The 18,332-nt window shown below is 36.4% G+C and overlaps 1 protein-coding gene across 1 annotated transcript in view; it reads left to right on the top strand.

The window, feature by feature from the left end:
* The window catches only part of LOC150081645 (uncharacterized), a 981,095-nt gene that overhangs the window by 16,991 nt on the left and 945,772 nt on the right, over positions 1 to 18,332 (top strand). The window contains exon 2 of the mRNA XM_090380575.1: positions 13,914 to 13,941. Coding sequence (XP_090236701.1) covers positions 13,914 to 13,941 — 28 coding nt within the window. The remainder of the gene's footprint in view (positions 1 to 13,913; positions 13,942 to 18,332) is intronic.

The following is an 18,332-nucleotide window of genomic DNA, read 5'->3' as shown; positions in this document are numbered from 1 at the left end:
TCCGGGTTACGTGTCCATCCTTCCAGACCATTTGCATCCCTTCATGGTCATCATGCACTCACAGGGCAATGGACTTTTCTAGCAGGACAATGCGCCTCCCCACAGAGCCGTGGTGACTATAACATGGTTCGAAGAACATTCCGGAGATTTGACCACCATGGAATAGCCTCCCCGTTCTCGGACATGTACCCTGTGGAACACCTTTGGGATGCTGTGGAAAGATCCGTTCGAGCTTTGGATCTCCCACCCAGGAATGCGACGGAATTATGGACAGCGGCGCAGCAAGGAAGCACGAATCGAAATACTTGTGGAACGCTTTCGTGAACTAGTGGACTCAATGCGAATGAATTTCTTGAAAATCAGTTGAATAGAACTTGAGATATATTTAAAATAAATAGTCCGAAACATCTATAAAGAAATGTCAGATTTCTCTTTGTCCAAATTTAATGAAATTTAGAATGGCACAATAGATGTTTCTATAAAAGTCAAATATAAACTTCGTGAAAACATGTTCACCGTGAGTTGGATTGTTAATGTAGTCGGGCGGATATGATGGAATAAATAGACGCTTTCGTATGTTTAAACATATCCAACACACAGGGAAAACAAAGGTACATTTTCTGTACGTCATAATGAAATAAGGTTTAACATTTGGGAAATAAACGTATACAAATATCCTAAAAATGTTAGCTAAAAAAAAAAAAAAAAGCAAGAGCATTAAGATCACTAATTTGATACAATAAAGACTACTACTTGATTGCATCTCCATCTGTTGATTCAAAAGAGAGAAATTTTTTTTTACAAAGGTTCGATTAGAGCTAAAATGAATAATTTATCCAATCATAAAAACAGAGATGCACAAAGAGTGTGATGCCGCAATTACAACATCAGTCAATCCACATCAAAATATTATTTAAAATTTAACTATAGCAACCTTTGATTGAAAGCTGTTATTGGTTCTGCTGTTATACAGTTCATATTTCTGAATCAACGGGCGTAGTGTAACCCATGATTAGCTGAGTAGACAAATAAATCTTCAGTCGGGTGAACCACCAACTTTCCTACTGTAAGATGGATGTCGAGGATCTCAGGGGGAATATCTTTCTTTAGTCTTTGAAACAGTCCTTTCTTGATCACCTCAAGTTACAGGGGTAGATATCCATCCAGAACTTGAAGGCTCGACGTACTAACAGCGCGACAGGCGCTAGTAAATGTGAGAAGCATAGCTCTATTTCGCTGGAAGTACACCGAATTGTCCCACCGTAGCAGAAATTTGGAAAGAAGATGGTTTAATATGTTAGTGCAGCGCCCTTCGTTTAAGGCCCTAGTCTGCGCTACTAATTCTGGCAATCAGTGCCGTGTATTTCCTAATTTTGGTTGCGACATGAACGAGATGCGATAAAACGTCAGCTTCAAATCGAAGATGATGCCTAAGCATTTTATTTCAGGAAACAACTTGATTGGTGCGCCATTAATTTTATGGTTGGTGATACAGATAATTGAATCGAACTCTTGAGCAAAATAGAAATGGCTTTCTCGCCAGAAATAGTGAGCCGGTGTGTGAAAACCCGGCTTTGGAGCTTTATGAGGGACCAGATTTGCGTTGACTTCCAACTGGACTCTAGAAGAAGAATGAACAACCAAGGCCAGAGACACAGCACACTCAAGGCCCATCTCTAAGAACTCGTCCAAAATGATGGACCAGAAGAATGGTCAAAGGAACGAGCCCTGAGGAGGTTTATCAAGTAAAAGTGAAGTGCTCTTTTTTTGCAATTTTAACTCTAATCTAAAAAATGAATAAATAAAATAATAATACTACCGTTTTACACCGACCTATTCAACGTTATTTTACCACTGAACATAAAATTTCACTTTCGACACATTGTAATTTTTGTAGATACCTTGGAAATAAACGAAACACGTGAGTTACACAATTGTTGTTATAGTAGGGTTTTAGAGCATCAGCAACTAAGATCATATTGCTCCGTGTATATTGTCTGTAAATTGCGTGTGTTCTGAGATCGATTTTCTGTTTGCTGGACGAAAAACCCGAGTTTCCGGGAGAAAAACCATACTACCTCGCCTGAAACCGACTAACTAAGCCACGTGATAAAAAAAAGGTCCATAAAAATTCCTCACGTCATCGACAGGACTCGAACCATCCGGTGTGGCGATCCAACCAACTGTGCTACCGCGACGGCGATGCTACACAAATACGGCTAGCTAGATATAAGATACTTAAGTTGTATCAACAGTAACTTCTTTTCTCGGAGAAGAAAGTTCGCTTCTTTATATCATATATAATGCAATGCTTTATGGCTAAGATCAACCTTGACGAGACCTTTTTCGTCTTATTCGTTGTATTGTTCGAATGATGCCAATTGTCATTTCATGTAAAAAATAATTATGTTAAGTGTTCGATCAGGACCATCGGTCGCAATGTTGAGAAGGAAGATCTGACTCTAATATCTGGCTGCAACAGCAAGAAGTTAGCAGATATCATTAAAAAAATCACCAACGCGTCTTGACTTAAAAGTCCTTGTTTACATCCTTGTTTTTCCTTTTGAATATTTAAAACTTTCACTCTTTGTGAATTTTATTATCGAAAGACAACGTAAAAGTAAGTGCAATTAATTTTCGCTTATTAGAAGATCTACGTATCCGAAAGCCCCTCAAGGGAAACAATTTTTCCTTCATTTCATTAGCAGAGGTGGGAACGAACTAAGGTGATGTTTTCAAATATAGCACAAACGCTGAGACAGCCCGAGTAGAAAGGGACAGCGACTTCAGTCAATTGTAGCTTTTTAATGTAGGAAGTCATGCGGGAGAGAGCTAAGTAAATTTAGGATCTCAAGCAATACCGCGGACGTTTGTTAGGGGCTATAAGTGTTTGCAATGCTGCTGTAGCTAACAGTTCAATTGTTCTCGGTAGTTAACGTTGCTCGAAACATCCCTTCATGCGGAACTAGGGTTGCAGAACAATTCATGCATTCAAGCCTCTTCCGGCAGAAAAAGTATAACACTTGAGGTGCGTTCTTAATCTATGCGTGAATTAATATGTCAATTAATAAGGTACAAAAAATTAGGATGTATTCGAAGAGTTTTCCTGAAATACACGTATTTATTCAAAAAAGCTCTCTTTCTCTGGTCCCATCTCCCCATTCTCTTAGATTTTATTTGGTTGCTTCCAGTTTAACGCCCCCTCATCCTGTCTGAAACTCACGCACTGAGAACTTCAATTTTTGGTGAAGGTTGATGGGTACCTGGCACGGTGATCGCTTCGCGTATTTGGCAGAAAGCACGACATACACATTGAAAGTAATTTTTAAGCTACCGTCATTTTCTTTTAACATTTTTTTTTTTTTTTTTTAATAGGAAGGCGTTGCTAAAACATTATCATTGTGATTGCTTAACTTGCATTCATCAAAATGTCACCTCCTATCCATCATAACTAAGTAACTGTCACAGCTATTATTTATTATTATTTTTTTTTCATTCAAGAAAAAGTTCTCCCATTCTAAAGAAGGAAAAAAAAAAAGGTGGGACGGTACCCTTCAAAGCCGCATCTGATATTTTGAGGCAAGCAAGCCATAACACCAAAATATATTCATTCTAACTTCGGTTAGAACTGAATCTTTTAACTATCGTTTCCTAGAATGCAAAATGCGACCTCGGTAAATAACTATTTAACATCCAAAAGCATAAGAAAAAGAAGCAGAATAAAATTTTGATAGTTTTAAGGTGAAAACCTACGCAAATTCATAATTTGTGGACTGAATGAAGAGAGGTAATAGGATAATTATCACCTGTGCGTACACAGGTGATAATTATCCTCAAATAATGGACATAAAAAATATAAGTTAAAGTGACAGCCAGTTCTGATCTGTAAAAAGATATCTGTAAGCTTCCAACTAAAGTCTCTAACTTGCACTACCCAATTTCTGGAATAATATCGTTAAAATCAAGTTCTCGGTGCAAAAATACATTACGGTAAATTGAAGTAACGTATCCCTCAACCCTTGTAAGTTAAAAATCTCCAAGAGAGCCTACTAATTTTAGTTCACTGTTGCAATTGGTCTATCAAAGTACGGACAACAGTCATGTGCTAGTATTTATACTCATTCTAACCTTTGTTTTCTAATAAATGTGCTAAGGCTATTCACAATAAGAATAAATCTTAACTGCTTTGCATCAAAATCTCCAGCTTCATTTTCTGGTTGGACTGGCAAGGAAACCTTCAATAACAGCATGTGGTATTACCTATCCCCCCACCGCCTGAAATTTCTCATGCAAAAACGTGCAAAAATTAACTGCCGATACAAATTGTAAGAAAAAAAAAATCAAAATATTGAATGAAAAGGCTGCTGAAATGATTTTGTTAAGCTTCTTTTGCCTCTTGTCCAAATGGTACCATCTTCTCCTCTATAAGAACCATTTGATACCCTTCCATATTTTCATCTCTTTGTACACCATACTTACATCTTTTTTAAAACCAAGGTCGCTCCGATATATATTTTTCGTAATCGAAATAGAATGGAAAGAGAATACAACACTAGGCTGTCATCTTTTCATGTTTTAATCAAGGACACAACATCAACTCCGGCAGATAATAGCCAAGAAAGTGGTCGAATCACTATATACCATGTTTCCGAACAAATGACCAGAATACGTAGATTACACAATGTGAAATTCATAAGAGGTACATAACTGAAAGAAACTACGAAACTCTAATGAATTTATGTACTCTATTCATTCACTTAACGACTTTATTATTCTGAATTACGTTCCTTAATTGCTGTACGATTCAGCAACAGTTTATAATTAAATATTTCTAAATGCAACAGTTTATAATTAAATATTTCTAAATGGAACAGTTTATAATTAAATATTGCTAAATGTAAAACTATGACGTTTGCTAATCCTAACTGGAAAAATGTTTATTATAAATATATTATACTGTAAATAACTTTATTAAACTCGTATATTGCTTTCCAAGCAAACTGATCAAAGAATACATGCCATTATAAACAATATACTGACGCCTCATAACACTTTTTTTGGCGGTTAACGGACACCTAACATCTTGTTTGGGTCACGATCTCGATTGATTACCAATGAAAAAAAAAAAATCAAATTGAAACTGCATGTTATCTCAATGTCGTCTGCGCGGGAGCACAGTGGCATCGTCACCGTCTGCCCCACACCGGGTGGAAAAGGCCTGCGTTCGAATCCGTCGACGACGCTAGGAACTTTTATGGGCTTTTTTTTCCACTCCGTCGGTCTCAGGTTTAGATAACAATGTTTTCCCCCCAGGAACTAGGGGTTTTTCGTCCAGCAATGCAAGCTAATCGACCAGAGAACACACGCAATTTATAGACACAATACAGATGGGTAGTTGAAATTATATTTCCAGGTGACCCCAATAAAATGTTTTAGTTATCTTAATATTAAAATGTTATCTCAATGTCGTTTAAATAGGTTACTGGAATGCTAGATATTGAGTAGTTATCATATGTCATTTTGCATTGTATGCTAGCTATTGTTGCCTTTTGTCACGCTGTTCCGGGACAATTACAAAAGTTATTTATTTATTTTATGAGAACCCCAGGCACGTAAGGTATTAGAATCTATAGTACTTAAGCACCATGTATGGGTTGAAGGCAGAGAAGACAGAAGATACTTGTTGACACTAGACTTGAATTTCTATAGACTGTATTCGAGAAGTACACGTGAAGAAAATTTGTTCTATAGTATAGAAGTAGAAGGGATAAACGAGGAGGAGAAAAGGTTTGTTCTGTGAATTTGGCGTTGGATAGCGACTGGATGTTGATTAGTAGAGCAACGTGTTCGAACTGGTTTGGAAGAAAGCTGAAATTACAAACGGCAGTTGTGAAGAGTGACCATAGAAATATCTTTATAAAATGCATTCAGCAGAAAGTAAACGTCTTTGTGGCAGAGAACGGAGAGAGTTTGTAAGTGAAGGTTAATTATCCTGACTGCCCTCTTTTGGTTAGAGTTTAGGAGAGGTTTTGAGGGCACCACCTTAGACGTGAAACAATATTCCATGGTAGGGAAACACAAACTGTAAGACAGTTTGTGTTCCCAACACACAAATATTTGTTGGGCTTGTGCCAAGAGAGATTAGAAGTTACAGTGATCCCAAATAAAGATTACGTGGTCATGTCTAGATATCTGAGTGTTATCGAAGGTGAGCATAGGAATTATTATTTATTTATTTATTTATTATTTATTTTTTTTTTTTTTTGCAAGAAACAACACAGGACTTAGAAGGGGCTAACCTAACCAAGTATTCTTCACCCCCCCACATTTAAAAATTATCTGGAAATCAGCATTTAAGGAATTGGTGCGGGATATTCGAAAAGCTGAATATATTTGGGCGGAACAAGGTTTCCCCAAACTGGTAGGTGGAATGTAGCGTGCTGTCATCGGTAAAACTATGGATTGGATTTCGAGTAAAAGAAGGTCATTAAGAAAAGAAGGTCAATATGAAAAGAGTGGAGAAATAAATTAATTTGGGAAACACGGAATTACTCTAGAAGTTAGAAGACAGAGTCGTTGGAGTAAAACTACCTACCCAGTTGCAAAAAAACAGAAGACAAACTATAACATGGAAGCTTGTTTAGAAGAATTTTATGTCAAACACGATCAAAAGCCCTGGAAATGCCAACTGAACATTTCTACTGAATTTGTCCGAAGATCAGTAACATAAGAGAATATAACACCACGTCATTGGATGTCAGATGTATTGCTCAGTAAGTGAATTTGTATCAACCAGTCGATCATACCAATACGATATGCAGCAAAACGAAAAACGACTGAAAACGCTGATATGATGCCAAAATTTGGTGACATCCTTTGGGACATGACGCCAGACTCCAAAGTTTCGTGACACCCACTTTTTTTGGAAAGCTCTGAGTTAGAGAAAGGTAATACAGTATACCGAAAAGCCAGTTTTATCTTTAGTTGAGAATATAAGACGACCATTATGTTGTAACAGTGGTAAGAGTATGGATGGACAAAAGTTGGTCAACAACTTCTGTCCATCCATACTCTTACCACTGTTTTAGCTTCGGCCGAAGACCAGAAAGACTCAACTACCATTTGAATATGAAACTTTACTCTTAGTTTGTCGGTCCAGTTTAGACTGATTAATAATTTTTAACAAATATTGCGAGCTTCACTGTAGGCTGGAGATGGATACAAGCCAATTGTGATATGCTGCGTTCTTATCTTGAACAGCCTTAGCACATTTATTGGAAAACAAAGACTTATATAAAGTACGAGATTTTAGGGGGAATAAGGCATAAAGAGTTTCATCCATACAAGAATAGTTTCACTCACATGATCTGAGCAAATGTTAGACTTAACACAGCAACTGAACCAAGGAAAAGAGCAATAGAAATCACTCAGATCATCCCAAAAAGATGAGAAAGGCCATCAGAGATGAGACATTACCAAGCTATAGCCTGAAGTACCTAGAGGACAACTAACATTTAACTGAACACTACTTTTGGTGAGGAAAAAGAATTTTCCTCACCAAAAAAGAATTCATGAATTTTTCGTTGGCAAAATAAAATTATTTGGCCAAACCTAAAATGGGCTGCATTTTGAGAATTATGCTGTTTCGGGTTGCTTGGAATTAATTACCTAGCGAAGTACGGATTACAGTAGCGACATCAGAGCATAGTTATTCGAAGCTAAAATTAATTAGCAGTTATCTTCGATCTACGATGAAAACTTGATTGAATTAAATTGATCGTGCAATGACTAATTGCTTAACTATTCTGAGAGTTAATATCAAACTTATCGTAAGTCTAACTAAATGACGATGCGTGTGCTTTTTTATGGTCATTTGACATATTATTTGGAACTTATTTTTCGAACGTTTATTTTGAAACTAAAATAAAACTTTTTTCCTACCAAACGATTTCGTATACTGTACCTCATTTGCATTTTTTTCCCTTTTTTTTTTACATAAGAATTAGGATGAGGCTGTCAAAACAAGTTGGGCAGTTGGCGACCCCAGGCAAAGACTCGGAGCCATTCCGACTTGAACTTTGTGAATGGATAAAACTAAAACAGTTTATTTATCTTCACCTTTATTCGATATGCATTAAGTTTATTACTGGGGAGGGGAAAAAAAATATATATATATACTCTCTGTAAAATTGGATTTTTCCCACCATAGGCCACCACTTTCTCACTGCTATTTGTTCTTGCTCGAACATTTAATGTGCAATTTAATGTGTCCGTTAAAAGGGCTTATTTTAATTAAATGATGATTTATATCTACTTATCACTTGTTTATATAGCGTGTCCTGTTTGTTGAAAGCGATATCAAATTGAAAGTCAGTCATTAACTTCCGCAGCTTCTCCTTAAAAATAGGCTGTGTCTACCCAAGAGACGTCCACTGTGTCTACCCAAGAGAAAGAAATTGGGTCGAGAGGCATTAGAAGTTCTTTATCTCGCTAGAGCATTACAGTTTTAATATATTCAAGTTTCATATCTTGACATGAAAGAGCCCACACATAATAATGCTTTATTTACTGCCTATGTACTTCCTGTTTGCATTTGTTGCCAGTTGTTTTGAATTATATATATATATTTTATTCTGTTATCTAACAGCTCCTTCGTGTAACAAAAACAAAAGAAAAAGAAAGAAGAAAAGTTCAGTGCGTTACATTTTTAAAACGCTATCATAGGAATTATGTCAAGCACACTAGGACCACGGGCTGGGCACAATTTTGTGGCATTAAATTATTTGGAATTCCAAAATTATTTTTTTACACAGTAGGTATGCATAGTATTGAATATAGTATATTGAATAATTTCTGTTTAAGTATTTTTCGTGTTGTTTTTTTTTTTTTTAAGGTTTTTCCTATTTATTTATTTTTTTCTTTTTTTTTTTTTTTTGTATTGCAATCTGTATTGCATTTTTTATATGAATCTTGCAATTTATTAGAAACTTTCAAATTCTGGTGTGAATAAAAATATGTATTTTCACACTCATGGCAGTATCAAGACTCAATCAACGAGATGCAAACAAGAAAATGTCATTCCCCAGAGAAATTTCGCCTGAATGCGGTCGTTTCCAAACCTCTATCTTAACACAGGCCTGACCATACTTGAGCATCGCTTAAAGTTTTTGCACCTCACTGGATTAGAAACCACAATCTTTACTTTTTTGGCAACTGGATATCAATGCTATGAATTTTTGCTTATCCCTTATAGTTATCCTAAAGGATGAATATACAATTCGTTTTATACTCATCCTTTAGGATAGTTATGAAGATACAATTCGTTTTTTTTTTTTTTTTTTTTTCATTTATACGCTGTAGGGATGGAAAAAATTCGAGATGTGCTTTCAAGTTTGTGCTTTCATGCAATAACCCTCTGAGGTTCAGCTACAAACACCAAGTTGCATAGTAATTAAAAGTGTAAGGAGTGCAACTGCGACCTTCGACAACAGTTAAACATTGACTTGTGTTTAAAAAATAAAAACTTAAAGACTTATTCTATTCTATTCCTTTTTTTTTTTTTTATTTATTTATTTTTTTTTAAGGAGAATCATGAGAGGAAACAAATCTAACAAAATCGTACGACTACTTTTCATATGAAACGTGACCAAGCACTAAATTTTTTTCGCGAACAGGAAACACTTAAAATTGATGGGTTGAATTATTAATAACTGAGTATCGTTAAGAGTAATATCTGACCCACCATCCCTCTACTGCATTCATTTTCATACCTCATCAGCAATCACCAGACGATCACCGAACTTTCATTTACGGATTAAACTAAGCACTGATGTTTTGGTTTTATTATTATTTAATACTGTAAACGGCCGCTCTTCCTGAAAATTAATGATAATTTCACCAATAAGCCTTACAAAACCGGTAGGCAACGTAATAGATTCAGACAACGGTTATCGCTGCGTTAGCTGGTTTTACTGTTCATATGGATGAACAGCAAAATTGAACGTTTAAATGATAATAATAATAATTAAAATAAGTTTTTTCCCTTAACACGGTATTAATTACCTTCGCTAAAATATTAAATTCTTATCATAAAAATATTTCTGTGAGACGGTAACAAGTAGTAATATTTTTAGAGCACTGTGAGGAAGTAAAAGAGGTGACGAAAAATCGAAAACCATTGATTTTGCAGCACTCTTTGGAGGTTTTCACAACCAAGTAAAACGACTTTATGTGACCATTAAGATATCTCTGAACCAAAGCAAAAAATAAATTCCCATCATGAGATTAAAGAATGCTTTGTGTCCTCCTGCTTTCTCCCTTAATGTGGTGCTCCTCACTTAGAAGAGTGCAACGGCCAGTTTCTGTTTTTATCTCCTCGCGTTAAATTAGTTGAGCGAGCGCTTAGTTCCAGCAAGTGACACTCAAATAGAACGTTTTTGCTTTCAGTTTTTGCTCTGTTTTCAGCAAACTTCCTGGCAGCTTTTAACACCTTCTCCTGTTTGTGCTCTTCTCTCCTTATTGACACAATTAGTTTTTAAGGCAGTATCAACAGGTGTTTCCTCGTGCCCATGTTACCAATTGCTGTTAACTGGTCGAATCAGCTCACTTAACAATATCTATCAAGTCACAGTGATATTTTTAGTGCTTTGACTATATGATTATGGGTAGATCAAATTCATAAGCTCAGTATCAGTGCACTTTTTTCAGGTTTTCTTTTTTTCTTTCTTTCTTTCTTTTTTTTTTTTTTTTTGGTTAGATGCAAGTATCTGTATTAAGTTCGTGCCATAAAAATAGCCAATGAGAAATTCAGTTTCTGTTTCACTCCAGAGTTATTGTAAAATACTAATAATTATGCGAATTATTCGTCGTCATTATCAGTATTTTACAATTTAAGTACATTTAATTAATTGTACACGAAGAGCACAGCCTCATTCTGCACGTAGCCTTGAGAAAACTAAGTTTGCTACTTAATTCTAAGTATATTTAATTAAAATTTTCATGTAACTATAGCTGTATATCAATATACAGTATATTCTACATATACATTCCCCTTCAGAAAAAATTCCGGACACACGTTTGACACTGACCTCACTGCTGCTTACTTTAATAATGTATTGGGCTTCTCTTTGGCCGATATGACTCACTGTACTCTCCTGGGTAGGCTTTCCACCAACGAAAGTTAAACTGTTTTCAGCTTCTGATATGGGACGTGTTGGTCTGGCCCACAAAGTTAAAGTTCCTCCACAGGGGTGTTCCATAAGGTTCAATTTGGAAATCTGCATCCGCCATTCCAAAAGCTGGAATTGCTGACTCACATTTCCTATTGAAACAAATCAGTTATCCTATTGAAGGGAATATGGATCTGTACCAAAGAACTGCTACATCACAGGGAGCATGGAAACATCGAAAATATTAAGGTGGGTGCCAGAGTTCATGGTTTCCAGCTCAACCACCAAAGATCTTACTCCACACCATGAAGGATAGCGCCAACCATACCCCACATCTTCCAAGCCCTCGTGTGTAACCTAGTTGGTATGACCACCGTCCTCTCCAAACTGAATGAAAAGGCCACAGTTCGAATGCCGTGAGGAATTTTTTTTTTTTTTTTTTGGGGGGGGGGGGGGTCTTTGTTAGTTGGTCTCAGGCAGGGTAGCATGTTTTTTTTTTATTTTTTTCTTGCTAAAACTCGGGTTTTTCGTCCAGAAATTTACAGACATATATACTGCGCAATATGCAAAACATTTTCAAACTACATTATGCAAACAATGTAGTTCAGAAGGCGTGGTGTGAGCTTTCATAGTTCGTTGTTAGATACCCTCGCGGTCAGCACTATGGTTATAATCACCGTCTTCCCTACACCGCTTGGAAAAGGCTCAATTTCGAATCTCGTCAGTGACTCGAGGAACTCTTGTGGGCGTTTTTGACTCAGTGGCCGAGTTAACCGGTCTCAGGCGAGGACAGCACGGCTTTTTCTCCAAGAAACTCGGATTTTTCCATAAAAACAGGCAAACCAATCAGGGAACACACTCAACTTGTGGACATAATACGCATGGATGGATGAGGTTAACCCTAATATGAAAATAATACTAATAAATAAATAATACATAAATAAAATAAAATAATGTGCATTGCTGGTGTAATGTGCATTGAATAGTATACCGTCACACTTTTATTTCATGATAACATCACCGACGGTCGACTTTGGATGGTGTAGGCTGTCAGCAATTACGCGAGTCCACAAACTAGAAATATGACATCCAACAATGACACACCCAACTGTCGAAAAATCAGTCAGCTCTGCTTTCCACACCATGACTAAAACAACTAACTTGTGTGGCTCGTACGCCTACCTTATATACCGGACTGGGTCACTTAATTATCCGAGAAGAGTCGATAGACTGCGAAAACAGATGTCCAGATACTTTTTGGAGAGCAGTATAAATACACAGAAAATACAGTACACAAAAAAACAATTAACACTACACATTAAAAAAATACCTGCCTTGCAGTATGTATACTAATTTCTAAGGGAGAGCATACTTTCATTCTAATTGTTAAATTCTTTGCTTTGCACTGTTATAACCAAGTCGATTCTTCTGACTAACCCTTGCAGAGCTATTCGCTTCTTTTGTAACATTATCAGACACACGAAAAGCATTAAGGTGATTGGCATTGCTCACATTTCTGGTTAAATAACATCAAGGGAGCACATTTCGAATGGTAAATATGACCTCAGAATCAAATAATGGATCTGAATGCAAAATAAAAAATGCCGCCCATTCCCCAAAACGTGGAAAGGTCTATGTTCATTTTTCCATCCTTGAGAGCTGGGTGCCTGGACATGGACGGTTCGTTTTTAGCAGGGTCCTATATCTCAAGTTAGCAAATAACTACTGGCTAACATTTATCAAAAAAGAAAAAAAAAAAAAAAAAAAAACTCATTCATGTTTATTATTCACTTTTTGAATATAAAAATATTTAAAAAGATCGTAGGGGCAAGGGAAAATATGCCTTATTCTGGTTCTGCTATGATTTAAATGTGTTTGTATTCAGATAATACAACTGAATCCATGTAAACAGCACAGATATATCTTGGATCTCAAAATGTGAACCGATTCTATATTTCACTGTAAAGTTGCCTGTAATACTGAATACATGTATATCAGGAAGACAGAAAATAACGTTGATATATTAATAGGTTGGTATAGGGTTTTTTGGAGTATTATTTACTACTTCGCTCTCTGTAATACGTTGTGTGTAAGGTATTAAATGCGATTTCTTTTATTGTGTACAAATGTACGATCGATGCGTGCGTGTGTGCGTGCGCGCGCACTCGCTCATGGCAATATTTGCTGGTGGTATTGAAGCCCTGTCTTCCAGGAAAGCAGTTCGAATTCATGAAAGGATGTCGAAGGGCTTGAAATTTGTCTTCCTAGAGCACAGGTTTTCAAATTGGATTTCCATGAGCGCTTGTTGGGTAAAAATTTTAATGAGAGAGAGAGAGAGAGAGAGAGAGAGAGAGGTGATTTTGCGATCTTTATTGTTTGCTTCTGGTTTTTTTTTTTTTTTTGTAAATAACATGCACTTTATTTACTTCTGTCATCAATCTTAACTTTTATTCAACTTTCCAGGGAGACACAGAAATGCATTGCATTTCCAATGCTCAGTTCCTTCGCAGAAAGGAACTGTTTTGTTGATGATGGAGGAACTTGTATATCATATAATTAAGAACTGTCCCGGCAGGCAGACCTGCTGTTTTTTTTTTTTTTTTTTTTTGCACTTTATTTTTGTTCCATTTCTTTCTGGTTTTTTTAACTGTATCTTTTTACTTTTTTATTCTTTTTATTAATTTTTATTTTCTTTATTCTTTAATTAGCTACAATAAATGATGTTAATTGTTATCTTTTTTTCAGGAAACGGATTTTCTACGATGTCCAGAAGGTAAGTTTTTAAAAAAAATGTTAAAATCATAATGAATTGTTCCTTGATTATGATAATTGAAATGCACTACCTGACCGGTTTATCAGAATAACCAGTGATATCCACATTGCCTTCCATTGAGGCAAATGAAAAAATCTGTGATTATGTTAAACCTACAAGAGAGTTGCAGTGATCTGGCCTTGGCGATATCGAGAATAATCAGAAATTTATTTATTATGTACCATGGGAAACAAACGCAACCTCAGGAGAAGCATGATTACACTGTATTCATCAGTGTATTCGTCAGTGGGAGCATTTTTATTGATAGCAATGGAGTTCACTCATATATCGATGCCGGAAATGGTGGGATGACCATTGTCCTGCCAAAAATGAAACGGGATGCCAAATTTTCCATTTTTTCCCTCTAACAGGGCTATTTTATTTAGAAATTACATAAAAATTTCACATTACGTCCGCATTTCTTAAGTGGTCTTCTTTGCAGTTTTATTAAATGTTGATTAAGTTGATTGCGTAACAGGAAGTAATCATGGACACTACTGGGATAAAACACTTATATCTGTAACATTTGGTTTTGTAAGTAAGATGTATTATATGACAAATATTTAAGATTAAAAGTTTTTAAACGAATCAGTAACACATAACAGCAATGTAAGTCACAGTATAGAGCTATCTGTGATACACAAACGTACATTTTTAAAACAACTTGCGGCAATCATGTGTTCGCGATTCACATACACACTACGTACACGTATGGCATTGCCTGATTTGGCAGATGTGCTCCGTTCCTTTTTTTTTAAATCTAGTCACCCTAGTCTAAGGTATTGGTCAATTGTGACCAATGTGGAACAAAAAAAAGCCAACAATGAGAATATTATATTTCACGGGAACAGATATGCCACAACTGAGACTGTAGAAGTATGCAAAAATCAGAACGCAATATTGTAGAAACTCACCAACAAACTTTCAATAGCTAATGGCAGGAACCCATTTCCACCGGTACGGGATGTAGGAAGCTTAGGTTAATGGATCTTAATTTTTCTTATCCTCATTTATTCCCTCTTCTTCTATTCTCTGACTTTCCTTCACACGTATTTCCCGAAAATTACTACATACAGAACTTCAAGTCTAATGTTAACAATATCTTCTGTCTCAACCTATGCGTACACGACGCTAAGTACTACAGTTTTTAATGTTTTTCGCGTCTGGGACTTTAATTTAAAAAAATATAAAAAAAAAAAGGGTTCCTAAATGAAACGGCATTGCCCAAGAGCAAGATTACACATATTCATTTATTTAGAATAGGGCAGCAATGGGTGACATTGGCTAGCTTCCTTCGCTCTACCACAGTATTTGCTAAAATTCCACCTTTTCTGAGGTATTTGTACTCGATTCTTGAAGGGATTCAGAGACTGCTACTTGTCAGGTGAGAATAGATGAGGACGTTCATATGAAGAGAGACTACGAACGTGGGGGTAAGAGAGTTTGCAAATTAAAAATCTCAGGGGTGGGGGGACATCTTATTGATGTATTTAAAGCACTGTGAGGGACAAAGGCGCAAACTGAATACCGTTGAAAATTTTCCAATGAAATCGGAGAGAAAACCATGGAGCACAAATATAAACTATTAGGGAAACTAAGACTGGACCTCAGGAAATTTGCATTTTTTTTTAAGAGTATTGTTAATCTGGAATAAACTGCCTTCTCTTCCTGGGCGGATTGAGATTGACAGACCGTGATATTTAATTAGCAGCTAGATCGGTAACTTCTGCTGGTGGAAAACTATGTTGTTGTTTTTTGCTGATACAGCAAAAGCATGGCTTCCTTGTATCTTTATGGCCTCTGCCTCTAATACTAATTAATACTACAAATTAATTTTTATAAACAGTTCTTTTAATTCTGATGAAGTAACAAACAGCATACATAATAAAAATATTTAACAAATGCATAATCTCTTTATAGGGCTTACAAAAATTTGGTAATAATGATTGAAAGACTTGTTTATTTGTTCTATTTTTGGGGAAAACCACGAAATCCTTTCCCGCGACTGGATAACCCCGCCTCCCGCATGAAACGAAAGCACTATAAAGTTCCTCTCGCTTTAAAGGGTTCGAACCGGGTCTTTTTTGCGCAGTGTGGAAGAGTAGGGATCGAAACTAACCACTGTGCTATCTGCGAGCTTCGAAAAGACGGAAGTTAAAACTAAAAGACATTCTCCAGAGAGAAAAGGTGAACCCTCGTTTTCTGGTCAAATTTAAAAAGGAAATGATCCCACGCAATTAAAATTTAATATTAAAAGAAATGGCTCACATTTGATTCTTGTAATTTCAGTTTTCCATTGTATCAGATCTTGTGCTTTTGATCCAGAAACAAACCAGAAAACAAAGGTGTGCAGCTCTTCTCAGATGAGAATTCCATTTTTTTATTTTTTTATTTACTGATTACTTCCCAGACTTTCCAATCTCATTACTATGTGGGGTCGCGTCCCTCCCCTGAGTTTTTTTATACATCAAAACAGGCAAACCTACAGCGAATCATAGAATACAGACACAGTCCACTGATCTCATAGCAGCTGCTTTAGCTCAAAAAAAAAAAAAAAAAAAAAAATCAGGACATGCTTTATCTTAGCTACCTAGCCTCTTCACCGATCTACGTTATGGATATTCCCTTTCTAAGAGATTAACTTTATTTTAGAGATCAATAAACTGCAAAATTATTCTTACAGATGTGGTATTTGCTTACTCAAAAATTAATAATAAGGATTCATGGGCGTCATCCAAGACCAGGTGGATGACGAGCATGAACACAAGGAACTATAGAAAATAATCACTAAGGAACCCGGAGTGATAGATAATACATGTCGACGAAGCCACCTAGCTGGAGAAACAATCCAGCATATCACCGCAGGACGCAGTGTGATCATCCAGACGGAGTACACTCATAGACACGACCAGGTCACTAGGATAATACATCAGAAACTAGCGAGGAAATACCATTTAATCAAAAGAGGTGTATTATATTACAAGTACCACAGGCTGTACTAGAGACCTCAACCAACAAGCTCTACTGGAACCGCGCCATAATAACAGACAAGACGATCCCGCACAACAGACCGGATATTACCTTCGTCCACAGGAAGGAAAAGGCTACCTATCTGAGTAAAATATCCGTGCCCAACACTGCGAAGAAAAGATCAGGAAGTACAAAGATCTACGACTGGTTAAAGAGATGTGGCATATGCAACAAGTAATGACTATCCCGATCACCCTGTCAACCACCGGCATGGTGCCAAATACCCTACACAACAGTCTAGCACAGTGGTTTCAACCGGGGTGCCGCAACAACATTCCAGGGTGCCACGTAATTTGGGCTTAAGTTACTTAAATTTATTATTATTTTTTAATTTATATGTTTATTTCATTATAGAAAGGTGTACGGTATCTTTTTCATTTTGTGGTGACCTCTAATTGATGTTGACTTAGTACCTCTATATAAAGAATAAAATTATATACTGTATATATATATATATATAATTTGCATTATGAAATGTAATTTTTATAATTATATATATATACAAAGAGAGAAGATATAACAGGCAGAAAATTGAGTAGGGGTGCCGCCAAATTAAATAAATTACTTAGAGGTGCCATTATTAAAAAAAGGTTGAAAACCACTGGTCTAGCAGCAATAGGCCTCCCAGAGAACAAGTGCAAAGTGTGTTAGTTGTCTGACGACACCATGGGTTTACCCAATCTTCGCGTTGTGTACTCTGTTTGTGTAGCACAGAACTCTGCGAAGGCCAGAGATTTAAAAAGTGCGTGGGGAGCGGACGGATGTGTAGTGTTGTGTACCGTTGTTCTTCTGACCATTTAGCCGTTGGGCCCCTGTTTGGACCTACCATTACCGCACTTGGCCTCGGGGAGGCAGGTCAGGTACCCAGTAGATTTTTTGTATTCTGGCAGGCCCTGCCACCTAGTTTCCAAAGATTTCAGTGGCAAAGGCCTATGTGAAAAAAAAAAAAAAAATAAATAAATAAAATAAATAAATAAAAAAGGGAGTTAACGATAGAATATAAAAGGCCAAGAGAGGTTTATGTACGAATGGTTTAAATTTGGACGTTAGACTCTAAAGCATTTAGGGCATAAGCCTCAAGCTATGGGAGAGTCTAGACTATGTATAAATATAGTGCAAGCGCATACTAATATTCTGATTTATTCAGATATAGCTATGTATTTCTGATGCGCTTGCACTATATTTATACATTTGGACGTTATTAATTGATAAATTGTTTGGGGGTTGCACTATATTTATACATTTGGACGTTATTAATTGATAAGTTGTTTGGGGGTTAGACAGAGTAGTAGGGGGGAGACAGAGGTATGGGGACGATAGAG

The sequence above is a fragment of the Mastigoproctus giganteus genome, chromosome 8 (assembly GCF_048544385.1).
Source record: "Mastigoproctus giganteus isolate SK-2022 chromosome 8, ASM4854438v1, whole genome shotgun sequence".
Classification (NCBI taxonomy): domain Eukaryota; kingdom Metazoa; phylum Arthropoda; class Arachnida; order Uropygi; family Thelyphonidae; genus Mastigoproctus; species Mastigoproctus giganteus.
The sequence above is the reverse complement of the archived record's forward strand: the minus strand, read 5'-3'. Positions and strand labels throughout refer to the sequence as shown.